General features: G+C 40.6%; 1 protein-coding gene across 7 annotated transcripts; it reads right to left on the bottom strand.

Moving 5' to 3' along the window:
• Positions 1-121: 121 nt before the first annotated feature.
• Positions 122-22,262, bottom strand: LOC125770317 (activated Cdc42 kinase Ack). Of its 7 annotated transcripts, none has more exons than XM_049439738.1 (7): positions 21,893-22,262; positions 20,601-21,224; positions 3,477-4,593; positions 3,226-3,399; positions 2,983-3,155; positions 1,054-2,920; positions 122-984 (listed from the first exon to the last, which is right to left on the bottom strand). In XM_049439738.1, the coding sequence occupies exons 3-7, from the start codon at positions 4,583-4,585 to the stop codon at positions 891-893; spliced, it is 3,417 nt and encodes a 1,138-aa protein (XP_049295695.1). In that variant the 5' UTR covers positions 4,586-4,593; positions 20,601-21,224; positions 21,893-22,262; the 3' UTR covers positions 122-890. The 7 variants fall into 7 exon arrangements, with proteins under 7 accessions (XP_049295695.1, XP_049295696.1, XP_049295701.1 ...); XM_049439739.1 differs by having other exon boundaries at positions 21,811-21,919; XM_049439744.1 differs by lacking the exon at positions 21,893-22,262 and adding an exon at positions 21,814-21,858.
• Between the last annotated feature and the right edge of the window lie 51 nt (positions 22,263-22,313).

Here is a 22,313-nt window from a genome sequence, read left to right as displayed (position 1 = left end):
ATCCACCTTGTTCTAGGGAATGGGATAGCCATTCATCCTCTTCACCAATTGAACACAGGTCCTGCAGGTCGTCAATACAAATCACAAATCCAAAACAAACGTAGAAAAACTAAAACACTTTTTGTATATTTTGTTGATAACGATTTATTCAAAATATAAGTATATTTGCATTATTAGCCAATTATGGATAGGCTACTTTTTAAGGTTCCTGCAAGGAAAAGGTTAAACTTAGGCACATATAGCTCAGTAGAGACGAGATTTACATAGAGATTTACATCGATTGCCTATGAAATTCAAGGACTGCACAGCTAAAGGAAATGTTGTAACAGCTGATGGAACTAAATAAATGAATGCTACACTATACTAAAGGACCAACATTGCTTGCACCTTAACATTGGCTGCTCTGAACGAGCACCTTCTTTAGCATTCCTGTATCTTTGCCCATCTTCATATATTATCGTAGAGTTACAGTACTCATTTGCTTCGTAAACGTAGTGAGATATGTTTCACAAGTTAATTTGCTAACAAAATCTTAAATGTTTCTTAAATATATCTAACATATAATATTTACAGAAGCGCGGTGGCGAAACAATAACGACCGCCTATGCCTGTCGTGGATTGAAAACATTCATATATTAATACTTGTTACATAGCCAGAGACGCATTTACGCATTCGCATGTCTCCAAGAGATTTCGCTATAATTCACTGTATATATCATGCAGTATTCGAGAGAATAAAAATTAAATTGACTTTTGTTTTTTTTTTTGTAAAATCCTCTCACGAAAGGACGCAATTAGCAATGCAATAGTGAAATTGTTTGCTAGCAATGTCCAGCCCTTAAGCAAAACTGCTAAAAAGCACTGTAATTGAACCCATTGTATTAGCCCGGTTAGGTTTCTAGTAGGATTGAGGCAGCCAGCTGAATGCTCCAGCCAGTTTTTTGAAGTGCCTCCTCGCAACGCGTACGATTGGCAAGCCCAAGTCTGAAACACAAGAAATACCCGTTAGATTTTAAAGTGTTTGGTTCATTTTACCACAAGCGCCTTACTTACCGACAAAGTCGCTCAATTTTAAAGTGCCGCACCGCCAACGTGTGATCCCAGTGCACAGCCGTTAGTGAATTTCGGGCCTCCTCTTCATTTGCTTCATCGCCAAGCTCCTGCATTAAGTTGGCCACCTGTTGATCTTGCTGTGCCAAACGATCCAATCGTCGCTGGATTTGTTGCGCAGAGAGTGGTGCCGATGGGGCCGGACGAATGGGTCGCAAATCGCTAAGTTCGTTGGATACTTCGTCGTAGATGGCGGGTGCCATAGACACCTGATTCGAAACGTTGTTGTAGACCTGCTGTGTCGGAACACGCTCATATAGAGAGGCGGGCGTCGGTGCCACTACATCGTACAGATCACCACCGACCGTCTGATATACATCCGATGCAATGCTACCGTTGTAAACGGAACTGTAGATATTCGGACCGGAAAGACTTGCCATCGAACCGTACTGTAGCGGTGTGGCGCCATTCGAGAGAGCAACAAAATTGTGCGTCTTTTGCGGAGAAATGTGTGATTGTTGCTGTACCGTTTCCGTTCCCACCGGTACCGTGGCCACATTGTTCCGTTCGGCCCACAGCTGCTGCACTAGCGAGTTAGTATCGGAGGAAGATTGATGCTGATGCATGATGTTCTGTTTCTTTGGCGAAAGTGTGAGCTGTTGCTGGAGGGATGCCGCCAGGGCAATGGAGTTGGCTTGATTGGCGTAAATTTGACTCATCGCCAGATTTGCCGTTGTGTCGTACTTTGATAGTGAGATATCTTTCGCACTGTTGCGGGCTGCATACGCGACTGAGCTGTTCATGCTATTCCCTGCCGTTGGTTCCTGCTTGTAGATATCCTTCTCTAATTGTGCTAAGAAAGATTTACCGAGCTTTTTGGGCATAACGTTTAGTTGGGTAGTTGATCCCCCATATGGGGACATTATTCCATTATCAACGTTTGCACCACTACTGCTACTGACGTTCACTTCAAGCGAATCGTTGTACACGTCCCTACTGCCAGGGGAACTAAGACCGCTTCCACTTGCACCGTTGTTAAACGACGAAAGCATATCGGCCGTAAGCCCATCTAAATCTGTACCAACGCGACCATAGTTCGAGTTGATGTTCGATACGGAACCACGTAAGTTTCCATAAACTCCCATAGAAGGAGGCGGTACGGATTGATCAATCGTTTGCTGTCGCTTGATGCTTGCCATTAAATCTCGTGCACTGATCGAGCTAGACGGACCACTCTCGTAGTCGGATGTGACTAGCGGTTCTTGTTTCTGCTGCAGCTGCTGTTGCTGCTGCTGTGGAGCAAAAGGATCCGGTTCCGTAGCAATGCTGAGATTCAACGTACTGTCATGCACGATTCCGTACGTGTTACTGTACTTCGGTGGCATTTGATAAGGTGGTGGTTCGAGCTTCGCCGCTATGGACGGAACGGGTGAAACGGATCGATAATTCACAACGGCAGCCACTTGAAGCTGCTGTTCATGCTGCTGTGAGTGGTGCTGCTGCCCAAAATGATCCTCACCCTCCGTTGGGATGTCAATCGGTTCATCCAGAATGCTGGTTACTTGTCGGAAAGAGCTGGCTGCCGAAACTGTGCCGGAAGCAGCACCACCACCACCAAACGTCGCTTCATCATTCGGCGACGAAAGATCAATCAGAATGCCTTCCGTGGCTGTAGATGCCTGTGGTTGCGGTGGACGAAGTGGACGGTTTTTAGCATCTTTCACTAGGTGTTGTTGATGCTTCGAGTGATTCTCGTTTACCAGCTTATTGTAGGAAAACTGTTTGGAGGCGTTACTTTTCCGTTCCTTTACATATTGCTCCGATATACATTTTCCTCGCCGATCCACACTAACCAGATCTTTCGATTTATCTACAATATAAGAAAATCAATGGTTAAAACAATTACCAACAATGAGCTTTTTTATAGCATACTTCGAAGTTTCACTTCTCCTTCCATCTCCAGACTAGCGGGATTACCCCAGGATGCACCGAATGGAGAACCATGCCCCGTGTGCCGAAATGAATCATGTAGTGGACGGCTTATCGTTGAACTAGAACCACCAGAAGAGCTGGAAGAAGACTTTCGCGCATCGACGACAACTCCCCTACAATGAATATACAGAAAACACGCTATAAATAGCTCACAAGCCTAACCTTTAGCTAATTTTATTTTACCTCGGAATTGTGCCAATATCGAACGTCCGTTGATTTTGCCCTTTTATAAACTGCAACTCCAGTCGATCATCGACTATTACTATCGTGTCACCTTGTTGCACAGCTAGACGATTTTCTGCGGTATAATTCGTTACCGCACGATAGATCGGAGGTGGAACGCCTGTGAGAAACTCCCTGAAAGTAAAATAAACGAATGATCAGTATTAGACTAATTCCAACGCACGATTGTAGAATTTCTCAGCTCATCTTACTTGATCGCTGCAAAGGTAGGTCGCTCGGAGGGTGTTTTGTCCCAACATTGTAACATAAGCTGGTAAACATCCGGTGGACACGCATCTGGATGATGCAACCGTTCTCCTTCCCGGTCAATTTTGCGCAAGATCTGTGACCCGTTCAATCCCACCCATGGGTCCTCCCCGAACGTAAACATCTCCCACAGCGTAACCGCAAACATCCACGTGTCCGATGCGTGGCTGAACTGGCGATACCGGAGCGACTCCGGTGCACACCAAGGAAACGGTACCTTCTTGTGCTCGGTCATCACGTAGCAATCTTCCTGCTGGGGCAGTGCACGCATCAAACCAAAGTCACCGATCTTAATCTTATTCCCGGCGGCAAGCAACACGTTACGGCAGGCAAGATCGCGGTGCAGGAACCGTTTGCTTTCAAGGTACGCCATGCCAGTTGCAATCTGTACCGACCAGCTCCAGATCATCGGCAGTGGTGTGTGTTTGCACTGTTTGCGGAGCAGATCCAGCAGCGAACCGTTTACCGCCAACTCCGTCACCATCATCATCGGCTGCGACAGTACGACACCGTGCAGTCGGATCAGGTTCGGATGATTCATGGCATGCATCGCTTGTACCTCTTTGAAGAAATCCTCTATCACACCGGGCTGTGCAAGTGTGTCCGCTTTCAGCACCTTGACGGCAACCGGCACTAGATGGTTGCCGGGTGCATGCCATTCACCGCGTCGTACCACACCGAACGAACCGTCGCCCAGCTTCACCGAAAGTGTAACGTCCTTTTCGTGGATCAGGCAGGTAAGGGCCAATGCGGACGGTTCTTCATTCTGTCCCGTGCCTGCAGTGGATTTTTTCGGTGGCTGCTGTTTACCGCCACCGATCAGCTTCGAAAGAATGTTACGGCGCCACTGTTGTGCTTTGCGCTTTTTAACCGCTTCCAGCAGACGCCTGATACCCGGCTTACCGAGTCCGATTTTTTCCAGATCATCGACGTGTACGTAGTCGAAATGGGCTAACCGGGTCACTTGCAGCTCGTCCCGTATCCTTGGTAGAAACTGCTCCAGCTGAACATCCTTCAGAAGCTCCTCAAGCCAGACCGTATCTGGATCGGACATTTTAATAACTGTGGAAGGAAAGCAAAAATGTACATATTAGTAACAGCTGAATGAATAATATTGAAGCGATTTAAATTCCTTGGAAGTTTTCAATGATCTTAAGCTATGTCTTCAGATAGCTTTTTATTGGATTTTCCGGTTTGTTCCGGTAAACTTACGTCCATAATTCAGTTTACTTTGCTACATATAGTTGAGATGGAAGATACTCATAACGTATATTTTTAAATTGCTCCCACCACAAGTATTAGCTTCTTCAGAGGAACATCTCTATATTTATCATCAAAATGAAACCCACCGCATGCAATATTGCTTTATCACTTGTTGTAATTCTCCATGGAATTTTTTCGCATTAAAATACACCCCCAATGACACTCAACAAGTCAATGCACTATGGTTCTGATCAAATCTCATCTACACGAACATCAGTATGAGAGCATATCACCAGCATCGAAAGCAAATTTAAAAACGTTCTTTCCAACCTAAATAATAGGCTGATTATTACGTATATTAACCTCGTAGTCAGGCGGCCGTACAACAATAATAAACACTGTACCACTAATTACAACTTCTTCGCCTTAATCGCACCAGTTATCAACGACATTGTACTTGGAAAGAGACGCTGTCCCGGTTTGAAGAACAGAAAACAATCTTTTCTTCTTTGGCACGAATTTGAATCTGCGACACTTGGTGCCAACAGAACGGTCACCGTTGGTTGCATGCATCGCGCCGCAAAAGCCGACAATGGAGGGAGGTTATTTCATCATTTTTTTGTGTTTTTGGACGTCAACATTCACAATCTGGGGTAGGGTTTTAGACGATTCCAGTGGTTACGATTATCAGCGTAACCTCCGTCATTCATGTCTGCACCCAAAGCGCCCTAGCTCTACACGACCGTGGAACAGACCAGAGAACAGGCGAGCGTTGTGGCATGGGTAGTGCAGAGGTAGAGACATACTTCCTGTACAGAGACTGTAGAAGAGGAAATGGCAACTTTGACGATCGGAACACGAAACCTTGAAACCAAAATGGGCCTTGTGAGTTTGTGGAGTGTTGTAATCACGAGTGTGGTTCTTGATAAGTTTCGCAGCTTCTAAAGCTTGCGGAATTGGGGACGGGGAATGCATTCCGAACGTATGTTTGATTCGAGTGATTGCAATTTGCAATTCTAAGTGCAGATCTAGTGATGATCTTGTGATCAAGAGAAGCAGAAGGTTATGCGTCATTTGAAAATGACAATACAAAAGCCATTTTCTTTTATTATACTTTGATTTGGAGAAGTCTTTCAATTCTGACAGAATGTATTTCCATTTTTTCCGTGTGTTTTTTCCCAAGATTGCTTTAGCTTTTTCACCGAAATTTTTTTAGTAGTCCTGATCCTGATTTACAGAGATATTGAGCTCATTTTTGAACGTAATAAGCGTTTCACTGAAAAGACTATTTCAACATCGGTGTTCTGTAGAATGAAAAAAAAAAAACAAAATGTAAACGACAAATAACAATTACTATACATCAAATCAACTAAATTGATACAATCAAAAGAATAAGATACAGGTAAGCGAATCTCAACTGTGTTAAAGAAGTTTATTCATCAAACGCTTCAGCAGCTTGTTACAAAGTTTTGCACAAGACAAAATCGAGTTTTAATTCGATCAATCGATTCCAAAACGGCCGTCCCATAATAGCTCATCTAAAAAAAAAGGAACTAAACATTGCAAAACAAGTTTCACAACTGCAAAACATGTTTAAAAACACATATACACTTAGGCAGCGCGCTGTGAACAGCCAAACAAACCAGACAAACACGACACTGTTTGAAAGGTGCTCTGCCAATTGTCGTGTAGAACTGTCACTCCATCGAAAATTTCAATGCCTAGTACTGTTGCTAAGTTCGTTTAGTTCCAATTTCGGTGGGTTTATGTATGCTAAAAATCTGAAAATCTCTGTTCCACAATAACTATTAACAAAGCAATCCAGCACACAACCCAAGCAAAAAGTTTCGACTTGTCAAAAGCAAATGCCGGAATGTCTCCCTCTAAACAGTATCCCGTGCCTGCTCGCACTTACACTGAGCGAGAGTCGGTCAGAAAGCTCGAGTCGTGTCTGATGAGTTTTCTCATGCCGTTCGCTTCTCTTGCGTTATGCCCTCTTGCTCGTACTCACGCTCGTTCTACCGTCGATACAAAAGTGTACAATCCGCGCGGTTGTCAGACTGCTCCAAACACCAACAACACCAACAAATGCATTGGTTTACAACAAATCGAAGCTACCCGAGTTGTTCGCGGGATCGTATACAGAATCGCTGTACGTTTGCTTTCCTAATTTTTATCATTATTATTAACATAATTATTAGTTCATATTATGAGAGGCGAATGCACAAAGGCATCCGATTTGATTATACGACCGTGAAATAAAGAGCCCCCAAAGTACTAGTTCGTTATATGCTCACACTGCAGAATTATCCCAACATTTGTATCATGTGTATACGTCGTATCATATGCATGGAAGCATATGGATGGTGATCTCAATGATTCAAACGATATTTTTATCTTAAGGAATGTATGGATGGTGATCTCAATGATTCAAACGATATTTTTATCTTAAGGAATGTATGCATGGCTTGTCGTTCAGACCCATCGTCAAATGATCAACCGATGAAATAATGCGCAAACTATTTGTGACAAGGCGTTCTGAAGAACGTACCACAGCTTCACACGGTTGTGGAATAATAGTCATAATAGACTGAAAAATAAAAATAAAACAACATTGGAATTGATTGTGAATTGGAATAATAACACACAGCTATGTTATGTTAATGTAGCTCTGTTTATGTTTTATAACATATTTTGGAACACGTTACAGCTTTCTGTGTGTTGTGAAAGATAAATAGCTGTATCAGTTTAATATGTCTAATAATTCTATTTGCATTTCTCTTAATCCAAATCGATTGCGTGGCCGGTGTTCCGCGAAGCATTCTTCTAATGCTTGTCTTTGCCGGCCAGAGTTGCTGATCACAACATTTCATTTGCCATCGATCCTTTCATTCAATTGCTCATTGCATTGCATTGCATTGCACCAGCTAAGCCCGTGGCCAAACTGTTTCTGTAGGATGCGACCGTAGCGACACTTCCTGGAAAACTAATATTTAGTGCAAAACATATCACAACACAGCTAAACGTAACATGGAACACCTGGAACATTCTCTAGCGTTCTCTTCTTACCAGCGCAATCGATGCCGTGCGAAAGATGCTCAGACACTTTAAATAAAAGGCGCATGTAGAAATTGAAACGCAATGAAACATTTAACAGTGCACTGTACATGAACGTATTTCGCGACATCTGTAATGATCCTATTCGGTATCAAGCAAGAGCCAAGAATATGTACGATTGATAATGTTCTGGTATGGCTTTGCATATTAGATGTCACGAAAGCCTACGAAAAAAGGAATGTTTATTTTAACAACAAACCCGTACATAATTCAACAAATATCATTGTAAAATCCTCAAAATAAAGCTACGTAAAAACGGTCCGTGTGCGAGGATCACCATTCTATGTTGAAAAATAAAAACACTCGTACAAAAACACCAACCTAAAAATCATTATTGCACCAGCAATAGAACCATAACAGAACAACTGATGGTTTATGACGTCATCGATCGGAACTTCGTTCGAGGCACTGCACGTAGAACAAAACCTGGTCCGTATCAATCCTTTTGGCGCCAAATTGTTGGTACCATCGGTTCGCGGACGCTTGAAACACCACGGTAAATTGCCTCCAAATGTAAGTCTGGGATCGATTCCCGATATTTCCTACCATTACTATCTTTACAGAAAACACACATGGGCGAGCTGGCAATATCACTCCAGTATATGACTATCATACTTACCCTTGCGCACATCGCGCGAGGATACCCTAACCATGAAATAATAGTACGGTCTAAATCCTATACCACTAGTCAAAACGAAACAAACCGACCAGCCATAGGCAGAACGAACGAACGAACGCGATGCAAGACACACCAGCGTAGAACAGAACTCGGGAATCGAACAAATACTAGAATTAGCAGGAGCAAGCAAGAGAAAAAAAAGACTATCGACCGCCACACATAAAAAAAATAATGTGGCAACGGCTGTGACAAGCTTTTTTGCTTTAATTTTGAAATTGAGCTTTTTGCTAGACATCCGCACGATGACAGCAAAAATCCTGCAGTCCTCCTGCTGTTTGGACGAGACTGACTGATTGTCGGAACAAATAGCGGAAAACGTTTCGGTATACGAAAAATAGGTCGCAATTTTTGCCGAAACTCATACAAAACGTCAGATTGGGCAAGCCGCTTCGGTGAAATTTGACAAGGTATAGAGAGTTTAAAGGTGTGACACAGATATGCAAGACAAAATCAAACTGTTTTGTTCTATGTTGTGTTTGTCTGGTTTGTTCTATGCAGGTTGACAGAGCACCTCCATACGATTGCTTGGGTTTGTTCTAGTGGTTTTGTCTGGTTTGTCTTGTTCGAGAAGTGACAGCGCGCTGCCTTAGGCGCTGCTCTGGGATTTGTCGTATACGACGAACGACAAATACAAACGTATGGAGCTGTATGAAGGTGCTCTGTCAAATCCTGTAAAACATGATCATACATCTGTCGTTATACAAATCAATTTGTTTTTTCTATAAACCTCGTCAAACTTGTCGTAGGCACATCTTTCAAAACATGCATCTTGGTTGTCAAAACAGAACAAATTTTTGCAGCAGAAATTAAATGGACGCAAGTTGTCCAATGTGCATCATTTTTAACTGAATTTTAATTAAAGCGGCCAGTCTAACAAGTTTAGGCAATGGAACTCAGATTTGAGGACGCTTTATTGTTGGTTTTGTATGTTTGATGATTTGATGTTTTTCTTCTTATTATTACGGTTTGACGTCCCTTCACTGTTTGACAGTTTGTGTGACGACAAATCCTAGAGCACCCATAAAACTTGTCGTTGTCGTTCGTCGTATACGACAAATCCCAGAGCAGCGCCTTAGTCGGAAAAAAGCTTGCATACATTTTCCTTCCTTTAATTTTTTTCCTCCTACTTGATATCAAACTGCAACAAAAACCGTACCGACCCTCGTGATGGCTTTATTCATAATAAATCTTTCCAACTTTCCAAAACGTTCAATGTGGCGCAATTTTGCAATGATTCCGCTTCTGTGTGCGAGATTGCCACTTTCACCAGTTTTACAAAAATTAATGAAGAAAAAAAACGATCTGCCAATATTAAATCATTAAATCGGATGCAATTTTGGGACGGATACATATCGATGGAAACGCAACGAACGATTACATCTTTCTGTCGGAATTTCATTCATACAAAAAGGCAATGGGAACGATCGGCTTTGAAGAAAAAAATGACCACAGCAATATCATGGCATATTGCGTCATGGGGTGTAAAATCAATCGATTTGTGAACCACGCAAGCCATGGTCATCATCAGAAAAAGTTCGAATTCAATCGGCAATAAACCGAGCGGTTGACTACGACACACTCGCAACAAGAAGAAACATGCGTTAAATTTGGTTTTTGGTGAGAATCATCCTCGTCCGCTGTGAAATTTAGTGATTTTTATTACAGCATTAGTAAGAGGTGATTAAAAAATTATGAAATAGAACGATAGCATAATCCTACCTAAAACAATAGTAAAATTGTTGAGTTGAGTTGCTCTACAGGCAGTAATTCATTAGAAAAATAAATAAATATAAATATATAAGATTACACAATATATTTGCAAAATATAAAGTTGAAAAGGGGAAGTACAAAACAAATTAAAACAATTTATGTCCATCGCTGAACTAACTGAGCACTATTTGCACCAATTTCATTCTCAGCTAATGCTAATGCGTTACTTTCCGCACCGTTCGAAACAAATGAAAAAAAAACGATCGTAGAAGTGTTGCTTTTCACACGGGAAAAAAGTAGAAAAGTGTGTGAACAAGCTTACTTAGAGGCAATTACTTGTAAAGAAGGAACACAAGAACAAACGTAAAAAAAAATTCACGAAGGTATGAAAGTTAAACTGCTTTAGAGTAAAAAATAGTAAGCAAAGGATTGCATTTTAAAAATATGAAAACAAAAAATGTATGAATCATTCCTATCAGTACGAATGAAAGTAAAAAAGGGAAAGTAATGTAGTAACTAGTGAGTGAACTGAACTTCACCCAACTCACCTTCGATTTGTAAAGAAGCGATTATGTTCATTTACCATGGGTAAGATACACGATAAGATGCGAATCTCATGGAAGCCGCTCATGCACTTGTGCTCAAACCCATCGCCAGATCGCTCGCGATCGAGAGCTAATTGAGCGTAAACATCACACAACACAACGAGAGGGATGCCACCCTTCTCCGGCCGCCCATCATCTTTCAGCAGCAAACAACACGAAAGAAAGGTATGAAAACAATGAACGGGAGGTGGCCGCTCGTACACTAATTGGAGGTAATTGAACGGTGGATCCCAATGGTGTTTGAAGCATCACTTTTCCTTTTGCTGCTACTAGCGGCAATCATCCGCCCAACCCTGACTGGTGCTAAATGCGTTGGAGCAAAATTGTTGTAAAAATTAAATGGAATTTAGCAGTAAGATTATCTGCTGGGAAGTTGGGGACAATTCATTATGTTACCATGGTGGGAAAAAAACATCTGTGAATCATCTCCAAAACGACAACTATAAAATAGGTTATAGATCGTCGCTCAGTTCTGTGCAGTGTTCACAGCATAGTTTTGTACAGCCATTACGAAGCGTCACAAGGAAAAGCGATAACATAGTTGAACGACGACAATAACTCATTTGCATAATTACATCCTCTTCCATTTACACTTACTGAACACTAGTAAACGTTAGAATGTGACGTTCATTAACGGCTCTTTTAGAACACTCGTTGGCAGTGGCAACCCGTCGATCGATCATCAATTGATCAGGGATCGGCAATTTTGATACAGAAACTAGGCATGCGCGTATTGAATCAGAGCCGTTCGATTCGTTCCAATCTTTATACTCAGTGAACGAGATCCGCACAATAGAATTATGAATGACGATTCTTCCGCACGCCAACCGTATGGCGACAGTTCAATGTGAGGATGATTCAGTTTGCCGACTACACATACGAATGCTCTTTACTCGTACTAAAACTGTCAGTAATACACGTACCAACACATTAGCATGTTCAGTTGCAGTCGGTTCACAGTAGTGGTGGGAACTCCATTTCAAGAATCCACTCCGACTCCGACGTATGAAAACCGGAGTATAATCCGAAGTAATTGCTCCGGATTAATCCGGATGTATCTCCGGAGTAACTCCGAAGTTTACTCCGAAGTAATTACTTCGGAAGTAATCCGGAATGTCTCGGAGTGGGATTACTCCGATTCCGGCAAAATTGAAGATTTACCCATTAATACTTCAAATGTGTCAAAAAACTGAATGATCAACACCACCTGACGGACGACGTGTGGAAGAACTGCCGTACGCGTTCAGTTCACAACACTAATCGAATTGCACGGCACTCAATCCTTTAAAAGAAACGTGCATTTCTCGTTCTTGTTTGAAACATTAGTTACATTAGTTACATTATAAAGATATTGGCACCCAACTCAACCCTATTAATAGAAGCAAGAATTTTAAAAAACGCTCTAATCCAACAAGAACATCCTGAAGAAGAAGTTTGTTGCACCAATAATGTTTGATCGCGTAAAACTTTGTAACATTGTTCGTTTGATCTATCAGCACAGCCAAAACATTTCAGTCTAAGCCTCGTCTAGTACGCTCTCCACCTGGAGAATAGATCAAACTTACCGTCTCTGACTGGGTCGTTCGGTGTCATTGTTATGACGTGACCACCCCAACAATTATGCACAGTAGTGAGCTCATTTTTCCAGAGCTTCCACAGTAGTGATCGGTAAATTATACATTTTGCCGAAGTCGGATCGGTCCGACTCTGCCGCCATCTGGAGTCGGAGTCAGAATAACGCCGACAGAAGTCGGTAGAACTCCGGAAGAAGGAAGTGGGATAGGATCGTGTCCTGAGCAATTCACCCATGGCTAGTCCGGCTCGATCGGACCCATCCGGAATCGATCGGATCCATTCGGACCCGACCGGACTCGACCGGACTCGACCGGACTCGTCGGAGTCGGAATCATTTTTTCATACGCGGAGTCGGAGTGGATCCACGATTCTACTCCGGATTACCCATCCCTAAGGCACAGTAGTGAGCTCATGTTTTCAAAGCTTCCACAGTTCATATAATATTGTTGTGTGCGTAGTAGGGTTGACCTCAATATTTTACAAGTCATCCTCATCATTCAGCACCCGCTCTTGAAAGCCCTATTTGCCATATCAGTTCGGCAAATGTTATACGTAAACGACAACACAAATAATATATGCTAACTTTAGTCCAGAGGCAGATAAAGCTTTCGGCGAATTCAAACGTGTACGTTACTTATAATTTTTCCATTATTTTCCGTTTTAGTATGTACTCGAGTTATAATCAAACATTTCTATAACATTTTGTTATGCCGCTTTACAAATAACAGATAACAACATACAAAAAAGCAACAACTTGCCAGCTTGTAAGCCCCTGATAATTATTGTACAACTTGTAATGTGCTGCATAGAGTTTCGAAAGTGTTTATAGTTAATTTAATACAAGATTAAAGCTATTTTTTATTCGCCATGTTATCAGTAGCAATTGATTGTGATATCCATAAGCTACCACTTGAAAGATAACGCTTTTACGCAGTTTATTTATTAGTAATGAATGGAAAAATACTATGAAACAGATCAAGTGGTACTTAAAGGTAAGAAGCATTGACTCGTGATAATGAATGAGTTTCGATAATTAATTTATTTATTGCTTGTACGTAATGGCTTTACAAAATCGCTAAAGTTAATTCACAACCAATGGTAACCAAGGTTCCCAAGTAGTTTATTCATTAAACATCTTAGCAAAAAAGGAAAATCAATTAAAGTCAGAATATTAGAACCCCTGGACACAACCGTATGAAAATAGCATCCAATTCTCGTAACACCTTTAAACGCGCGACACAAAAGTCGCAATACAGCGGAGATCGAAGCATCGTTCTCGCTACACAAGGACGGTGATGATCATGATGACCGTTGGCGTAATCGGCAGGTGATCGTGTCGTACTTTTGCTTCTTTACTGCATGTGTGTGAGTTTCATACCGTTCGTGTGGCATATAAAATGCGTAGCTACGGTAGCTGATCACTGCGCCTTTTCCGTACGCCGATCTGCAACAGATCCATCATGTGACAGATGCACCAGACCATGCACCTTACCTACACGATGCGTCAAGTAGCTACAGTATGTGGCAGACGGCCAAACAAACGAGTGATCATAAAGATGCGAAAAAAAATTGCACATTGCAATGCAATCACTAGCTCCTCGTCCGCTCCAACGTTCGTGCCCTTTTGTTTTGCGCCATCGAAACCTCACGCAAGGGAACACTGATCGAATTTTTCGATCGCCACAGCAAGATGGCGTCACGCAACGGAAGCGAATGCGAGCTGCCGTGGATTTGTGAACCCGAACGATATGTTTATTTATCATCCACTATCGGATTCGTGTCCGGCACGGCAGGATCGTGGCGCCGCGTGCACACATGCGTGGAATCTTTAACAATAAGAAGGAAAGGTAACATTCGCTCACTATCACTACCAACCATAGCGATGAGGGTAAAAGAGAAGAATTAACGTGTGATGGCATGGGTATCAAACACTAACTGACTGACAGTGTATGCACAGCTGCACACAATGATGCAATAAAAGCTGCAACAGCAGCAAATGACATAAAGATCCTCCTTCCCCGGTAGGTGTCACATTTCCGACTCTGATCTATTTCTAGTTCAAGTGTGAACTAAATTTCCCGCCCCATTATTCCGTATGATGCCTTCGCAAGGTTTGATGCTTTGAAAGATGGATAAATCGACATTCGAATTGGAGAGAAAATTTGGGTTTCCCTTTTAGAAGCACACTTTTCCACTATCGTTAATTCGTTCCCAATCTTCCCCAGGCACGCATCCGGGATTGAGAATGTGGCGCAAGACGTACTAACAATAACAACAAACTATATTACATCCAAACACACGACCGGACGGTTATACCATCGTTTGAAAACATCAAATAAAAGCAAACCCAAAAACGTACATTCCGAAGAAATGGAATAAAAAAAATAAAACCAAAATTCTCATCCCCAACGCCACCAGCAGACAGACGCGCCATAAATTTCTATCATCTGCACCACATAAAATGCCATTTTGGGAGCGAAAATTATTGCCGGTAAACTCCCGTCCGTGTCGGAAAAACGGAACGGAAGAAATGGTTTACTAACATTCGGCCCGGGGGGAATGTCTACGGTCGATAAAGATACATCCAGCTAGTGAGCCAATCGAAAGGAAAACAATCTGGAAGCGTGAAGAAAAACGGTTGCTTTTTCCATATCGGTTGCGATAAATGAAGGTGGGAAAATGGAAATTTTGTTTGCTTTAAATAGCTGAACTGTGAACGAAAGAAAAGAATGGTCAAATTGATGAGAAGGTATACAGAAAGAAATAGTAAAACAGAATGCTTTGATAAAAAAAAACAAAAATATAATAAGAAAAGGAGAAAAGGTTTGTTTTTAAATAAGTCTTAAACAAAAATACCCAGAACTACATAAAGCGATTAAAGAACAGAATAATATAATAGAGCAGAATGAACAGTTTAATAACAGAAAAGGAAAAATGTGAATCAGTGAAAAAAATAACAAAACAATAAATTTAATAATAAAAGTTAGTTAAAGCTAGTATAAAAAGATTATTAAACTAGACCACAACAGAACTATCAGTTATATTAACTTACAATCGTTATATAATACATTAATTTGAACATGTTTATTTAATTTAATGCTTCACAGTTGATTTCATTCAATTAATTTACACACAATGTCATAGTTTAGTTAAGGTAAAAAAGCAACCGTTTAATCGTTACGAAAAGTTTGATCAGCTGATAAACAATAGTTCACATTTAACAGGTACCTATTTTAGAATATTTTTTGATAATAATTTATTCTAATTTAATAATTTAATGGATCGAAGATACATGACAACATTCGAAAAAAAAATTAATACAATTGCTACAGAATGTTTATTTAACAAAAGTTGTGAAACATACAGTGGTGGTCATCGAAATAAGGCCATTAATAGAAGATGACCACAGTTCTGCTCTGGTTATCGAGTATTTCTGGTATTCGTTTTTCATTATTTCCATTAAACTACGGAGTAATAACGTCTTTTACAAATCTTTTTTGCAAGTGAGAGTTCAGCATCCATTTCTTAAATTTTTCATTTGCGCTTACTCTCATGCTTACTACGAGAGCTCACTACAAATGTTTTAATGAAAAATAATTAGTGTTTTGTATGAAAAATAACTAGTTCGATACATTAATAGGCATCATATGACATTTGAAATGACCGAAGTGAAGTTTTTTTTTGTTTCGTTTATTTATTTAGGCACCCAAAATGCGAATTTTAACATCAGGCTAGATCTACAATATAGCTGAATGTTTTCCCCTATTTAAGTGTTTCTATAATCAATTACTACAAAACAAGCTTTCTAATGATTGATAATTGCCGCTGAAGAGATTCATAATTAACCAGGGTGAAACACTCCAGCAGCTTTTGCTACATGATCGAACACGGCGCCACTCATCAATACCGCAAAGCAAATGGGTCTAATGTTTCGATCGTACAAAAATGTGTACATTGTCCGCGTGTGTGTGTGTGTGTCTGTGTGTGTTTTGCGATGCGTTAAGAAAAACCAGACCAAACCAGAGGTTCACGAACGAGATGCACTACAAGTGAAAATGGAATTAAACATTGCGGTGAATGGTTGTAAAAGACTTTGCCGGATGGGGTGGAAAAAAAAACATTGTAAGAGCAATGGTATGTGATCCTCACTGAAACAAAAAAAAAAACGGTTCGTTGTTGTTTTGGTTTGATTTCTATTGCAATTGTCGTCATTGTTTCGTGGCTTGTTGCAGCAGCACCATAAGGTGTGGAACTATACTAAGAGTAGATCAAACTTTTTTAAATCGTGTGAATTTTTGTGTCATGATTAAGACACACAAACTGCTGTCTTTAACCCATAGTCAAAGAGCTGATATTCCTTCATAAGATAAGCAAGAGCATAACGATCTTGTGTGGTGCTAGAGAAGTATGGCGTCATATTAAATTACTTCTTGTGTGAGATTTATTTCATTGATTGCCCACATTCAAATTCAAATATGAAAACACCCAATACATTAGCGAATGGCAAACAATTGTTATTGGATCACGTGCCATTGATACGGAATGTCAAATTAACGGGCTGTTTACTTATGTGAGTTGAGATATAAAATACTTTTTTACCGAAATTTTTAACAAATGTTTTCTATAATAGCGACTACAAATTATTATTAATCAAAAATGATTATCATCAAAATGGAGCTGAACAAACAAACTGGGTGAACAAAGGATCATATGCACACACCAACAAATCGTACGAATCTGACATTCCATATCAATGGCACGCGATTCCGTATCAATTTTGGATGACTCGCTAACGTATTGGGTGTTTCCATACCAATGGTCGCGTATTTCATATACTTCAACCTTCGAAAGTGGACTCTTTACATCCCATAATACAAAAAACACAAAAAATATCACTACACAGATTTACAGAGGATGCAATTGTAATAAGGCCGCTACAAATTTCGTTTTATTTCTATAATTAGTAAAATACAATAGATATTTCAAATTTATAAACAAAAAATTGAGCTACAGAGGTGACAATTGTAATAAGCTCGTTGCATATTTCGTTTTATTTCTAAAGTCAATGAAATGATATAGGTGCATTTAATTTTAAAAGTAACTACAGATAAGTTAAATGCTTTATTCTGCTATATGTAACCGAAAGCAAAGGACTAAAAGGGCATGACGATTTACATAACAATGATTTATCACGATATATTGCATTTTACTTTTTGAAATTCATTTAAATTTAATTGTGAAACATTATTTTTATTTAGTAAATCGTGCTTTTACTAGTCGCGACACAATGCTGTAGCATTAGGTTCATAAATTTCTAACTGAAATTATGTTATTTTCAATAGCATAATGAAAGAATTGAATTAAAGACGCCTTATAGTTGTAATAATCCCATACAAACTATCCAATCCCTCAAATAATCATTTCATTTAACCTCTAGCAGCCCCCCCAAAAGCCCTCTACTTGCTACTGTAAACAAAACAGCAATAGAAATGTAAGCCGTAAGAAGTACACTTTATCCCTTAAAAGCTTTCCTTTTATTATACCCCCTTCCGTTGAAGGCTTATCATCCACACAAAACTGCTCCGATAAGGTTCAGTCAAAGTGCTCAAAAGCACGTCCAATCGCCACAACTGTCGTAATCCGGTGTCTTCTTGGCAACAGCAAACCGGTGTGGGGATTCATTCTGTTTTGCATTGTTTTCCATTTCTGTTTTTGTTTGTTGCATCAACAACAATTCTTTAACTTCCGCTCCTTCACCTTGCCGGGATGTTAGATGATAGGAGACATTCGACAACACTTCCGGTCTGGGCGGGGAATAATTGTGTCCAGCTTCTTTTCCCGTAAAGCCGTACAGCAAAACACGTAATTTGACTCTCATTTTGCATCCACATCGGACTGATATAGTGTGTCATATCACGGGCTGTGAAGCGCTTTTAGGTCTTCCGTTGTACTTAAATTTCTATCACCATCTGTGAAGCTTCAGCTTCGATCATTCAAGTCCAAAAAGGGTGTCAGCATAAAACCATCGCTGGGCCATGTGAACGACAGTTCTCTCTTCGAATAGAGCGACCTCATTGCTCGTATTACAAATAGACACATTGGAATCATCGCTTCACCCTTTATTTGAATATTATTATTTCAACGCAGACTCCCCCTGTCAGTAACTATTCGATGGCCGAAGATGGTAAATGGGAAAAGGTAGCCTTTTAATAATAAATTAAACACATTCCGTACAACATCGCTTCACAGAAGGTCGTACATAAGTAACCGACAGGCCGGAAGAAAGTAATATCCATTCGAAGGCAAATTGTACTGCTCCCACATGACCCAAATGTGGTGGAAACACTTCCAGAAACAAGTCAAAGGGCCCAGGCAGTTGCCTGGGAACAAAGTGTAAAAGAGCCATCTTTTTTTTAAATTCATTCCAACGCACAGGTTTGCATATGGCAACAAGTGCAAAAAAGAAACCCTCTTTTGTATAAACAGCACGTGTACGATTTTCATCCACACTTGACGGGCGGATGGTTCGGTTTTTCTCTACCTTCCAAGAGAGACAGTGCAAAGTAAAACGATAAACAACTAAATAAGTTAAAACACAACCATCCCCCCCGGGGGGGAGCGGAAAACATAAAGGTGAACGGAAGGCAAGCAGAACTTGTTGAGTGAACACGAACCACAGCGGCACGCGGTCGAAGGGCCCACTTGGAATCGTACATCCATGCGATTTATAAACCTTTTCTTTTACTTCCTTTTTGTTTATTTGTAAGCTGTACATTTCCACGTCTCTACGGAAAAATTATACGTAAAAAAGGGTTTCCTGAAGATATACATGCTCCACGAAAGGATATCACTTATTGCTTATCATCAGCTCAAAACAGTCCCTTGCAGTTAATGTTCATCCAATGACTAGTTTACACATCCTTTTGTCCAGAGCAATCCATGTAAGAGAAGAAAAAAAAAAGACTGGCTGAAAAAGTCGTTTTCAAGAACTCAATGCGCCGCGCCACCGTTGTTGCTTGTGTTCTTGTCTAGGAGTAGAACACACAAAAAACTATATGCTAAGATGACCCGAGCAAAATATCGGTCAAGGAAAGCGTTTGCTCATGGTAGCATGTCCTTCGCGGACCAATGACACCGGCCCCATTCGGGATACGGACATGCCGACACACACTGTAGTTAATCTTCGACGTCGGTTTCCATTCATTGTGGATTCATTCATCGTTGCAATCTTAAGTCTGGCATTCAAGACCATTCAGGCTGTGTACTACTTTGGGCGTAATAAAATTTATTATCTGTTTTACTGTAAGCGATATTTTTTATGTGTTGGAACTGTAGTGATCGTACGACAAGGTAAATAATTCCGAATAGTTTATGTTATAGAAAAATAAATAATATACAAAAACATTATTAATTAGTCAATCTGTTGAATTGATGCCAACCTTAATAAGGTTATGGCATTAATTTTTTTAAAAATAATTTTCACATGTATACGCTTTTCTGATGTGAAACATTTGCTTTCCATACAGCTTTATAGAAAATCGCGCAACAGAAAAATGCACTTTGATTTGTTTTGCAGTTAATAAGATTGATGTTGCATAAATCAAATAATAATCACAATGGCACGTATGTGTTTGTGTTGCTCAAACCTTGACGCTGGGGTCTTAATTGAATGTGATGGAACTAACAACCCTCTGTACCACAGTGCAATCAAACAGTGGCTTTAAATCGCAAGTGCCGGCACGTGCGTTATCCTTCCCCTCTACGGAACCGACGCCGATCGCAAACGATTCTACTTGCTAACCGATACCAATGTCCTTGCGCCTGAACATTAGGCTAGGCAATCGTACATTCACTAAAATCAACAACGTTAATGCGAAAAAATCATAACGCTACATGTTCTTTTAACCCACAGCATCTTGAGAGAGATGTTCTTCATAAAAAAAACACTCCTTCAGACCGGTCTACAGACAGGTGCAAAACCAGGTACCAGGTAAAATATGGCCAGCAGCACACAATCTGCACGACGGTCGAAGCGAAAAAGGATCCGCGAAAGAAATACAAGCTTGCAGGCAACCGGCACCGTAGAAGATGCGGACGGATGAATACGTAGAAGCTAAAAAAATAAACAAACCAGCAAAAGAAGGATGGCAAAATGGTAACAGTTTGTTGGTGGTACGTACCTTGAAGGAGTTATCCTTCAACGTTCGACTGCTTGCTGGATGGTGATCGGCAGCTGTGTGTGTGTGTGTGTGTGTGTGTGTGTGTTGTGAATTTTCAATCTTCCTATCGTGTTTGCGTTTGTTTCACCATCCAACTAAACCTTCGCGCGGAGAGCTTCGATGCGGAAAGTTGCTGTGTTTCGTTGGATTTGACTTTTGCTTCAACAATGATTTAGATAATTGATCATTAAATTGCCATATTTGATCGGTTTTGTTTGGCTTTGCTTCGCAACTTTGCACATTACATTCGATGTATAACAAATAATCACTATTTTTACTTCCTCTTGAATATGCAAGAAGAATATATGGATGCTCTTCACTATATTAATGACGTGCGTTACACACCATCGTTACAAACGCCTACTACTGTCAAATTGATCAGACCACATATTTGAGCGGAACGCTTTCGCCCATACGATGCCGTCCGTCTTTTTTGTTGGACTGAAATCACTTCACTGGTTAAAGCGCTATATTTCACTCTCTTCCATTTACTTCACATCACAAAAGCTGCCGCTGCTGCTGCTTTGGGGAAAGATGTTTACTCATAACCACCATTCGCGATTACGCGATACTTCTTCGCCCAACCTGGAAAACGGGGAAACCACAATTAAAACACTGCTCACATTGAGTGAAGGCCACACACGATCGCACTGAAACACATCAGCTGCAAAGCAGGGAGTAGGAGGCAACCTTTTTCATGCTAGAAACTTGCTACGCCATATTTCACGAGCGTCGCAGCATCTTACATCACGCTTCTTTCTAACTTCTCGTCACTTGTCCGGATCGAATTGATGGCTAAACAAATTGGCTAAACTGTGCACGGGAGTTTAGTTTCACATTCCACTGTACTGTGTACACTTTTCATGCGTTTCAGTTCGGCTGAAGAGAACAAAGCAAAAACAAAGCAAGTACGAACCAACGAAACTGTCCTCTTTTGCTGCTATCGATCTATAGAAATTATTGCTCAAGACATCCTCCAGACAGCTGTAGCGCGGCTGAAACCAGCATCGATGATGTTCAAGCTTTTGCTACCAACTGTTTGCATGCACATTAATCGCATACACTTTTCATTGCGATACAAACAACAATGACCGCAATAGCCACACTGTATCAAATGTAACGAGAAGGGAACGGAGACGGAATTATATGAACAAAAATAGCAGTAACAAACCACCGTATGCTCGACCCGCACTGCTTCGGTCTGACGATCCGCGTTTTGTGATTTGCATTACTTTTTTTCAGCTCTTGTTTACCGTTTTCAGATGGTTTGTGTGCTGGCCAGGTTGCACCATTACGAAAATCAACCGTGCAGAAATTCGGCCGTTTAGTTTTCCTAGTTATCATGACACTTTTTAGGAAAAAATAATGAAAACAGTATTCTACTACTTATTAATTAGTAAAATTAGAGTTTAGAATAAAAAAACGATAGTTAAATGCAGATGCAAACAGATAACACCCGCGGATTCACAGCATACCAATCCGGTTAGCTACTGTCAAAAATGATATCAAACATGGCCGCAAAAATATCAAGGTTTATATGGGTTGTTTATTTGTCAATTTGCCAAAAACATTTAATTTTTTAACGTTAAAAATGTGTTCGTTATGGGCTGTATATGAGCGGGCAAATATCCCGTTGGTGAAGCAAGTTGTGACATGTTATAATAATACTGGACT

Source organism: Anopheles funestus, chromosome 3RL, assembly GCF_943734845.2.
Source record: "Anopheles funestus chromosome 3RL, idAnoFuneDA-416_04, whole genome shotgun sequence".
Classification (NCBI taxonomy): Eukaryota; Metazoa; Arthropoda; class Insecta; order Diptera; family Culicidae; genus Anopheles; species Anopheles funestus.
Note: the sequence above shows the minus strand (reverse complement) of the source record. Positions and strands in the feature narration are given on the sequence as shown.

What these genes read in the sequence shown, in the direction of transcription:
- LOC125770317 (XM_049439738.1), bottom strand. Translation starts at nt 4,585, where the DNA reads ATGTCCGATCCAGATACGGTCTGGCTTGAGGAGCTTCTGAAGGATGTT. An exon ending in CCTACCTTTGCAGCGATCAA is followed by an intron (nt 3,400 to 3,476) that starts GTAAGATGAGCT and finishes TTTTACTTTCAG; the next exon opens with GGAGTTTCTCACAGGCGTTC. An exon ending in AGGAGAAGTGAAACTTCGAA is followed by an intron (nt 2,921 to 2,982) that starts GTATGCTATAAA and finishes CTTATATTGTAG; the next exon opens with ATAAATCGAAAGATCTGGTT.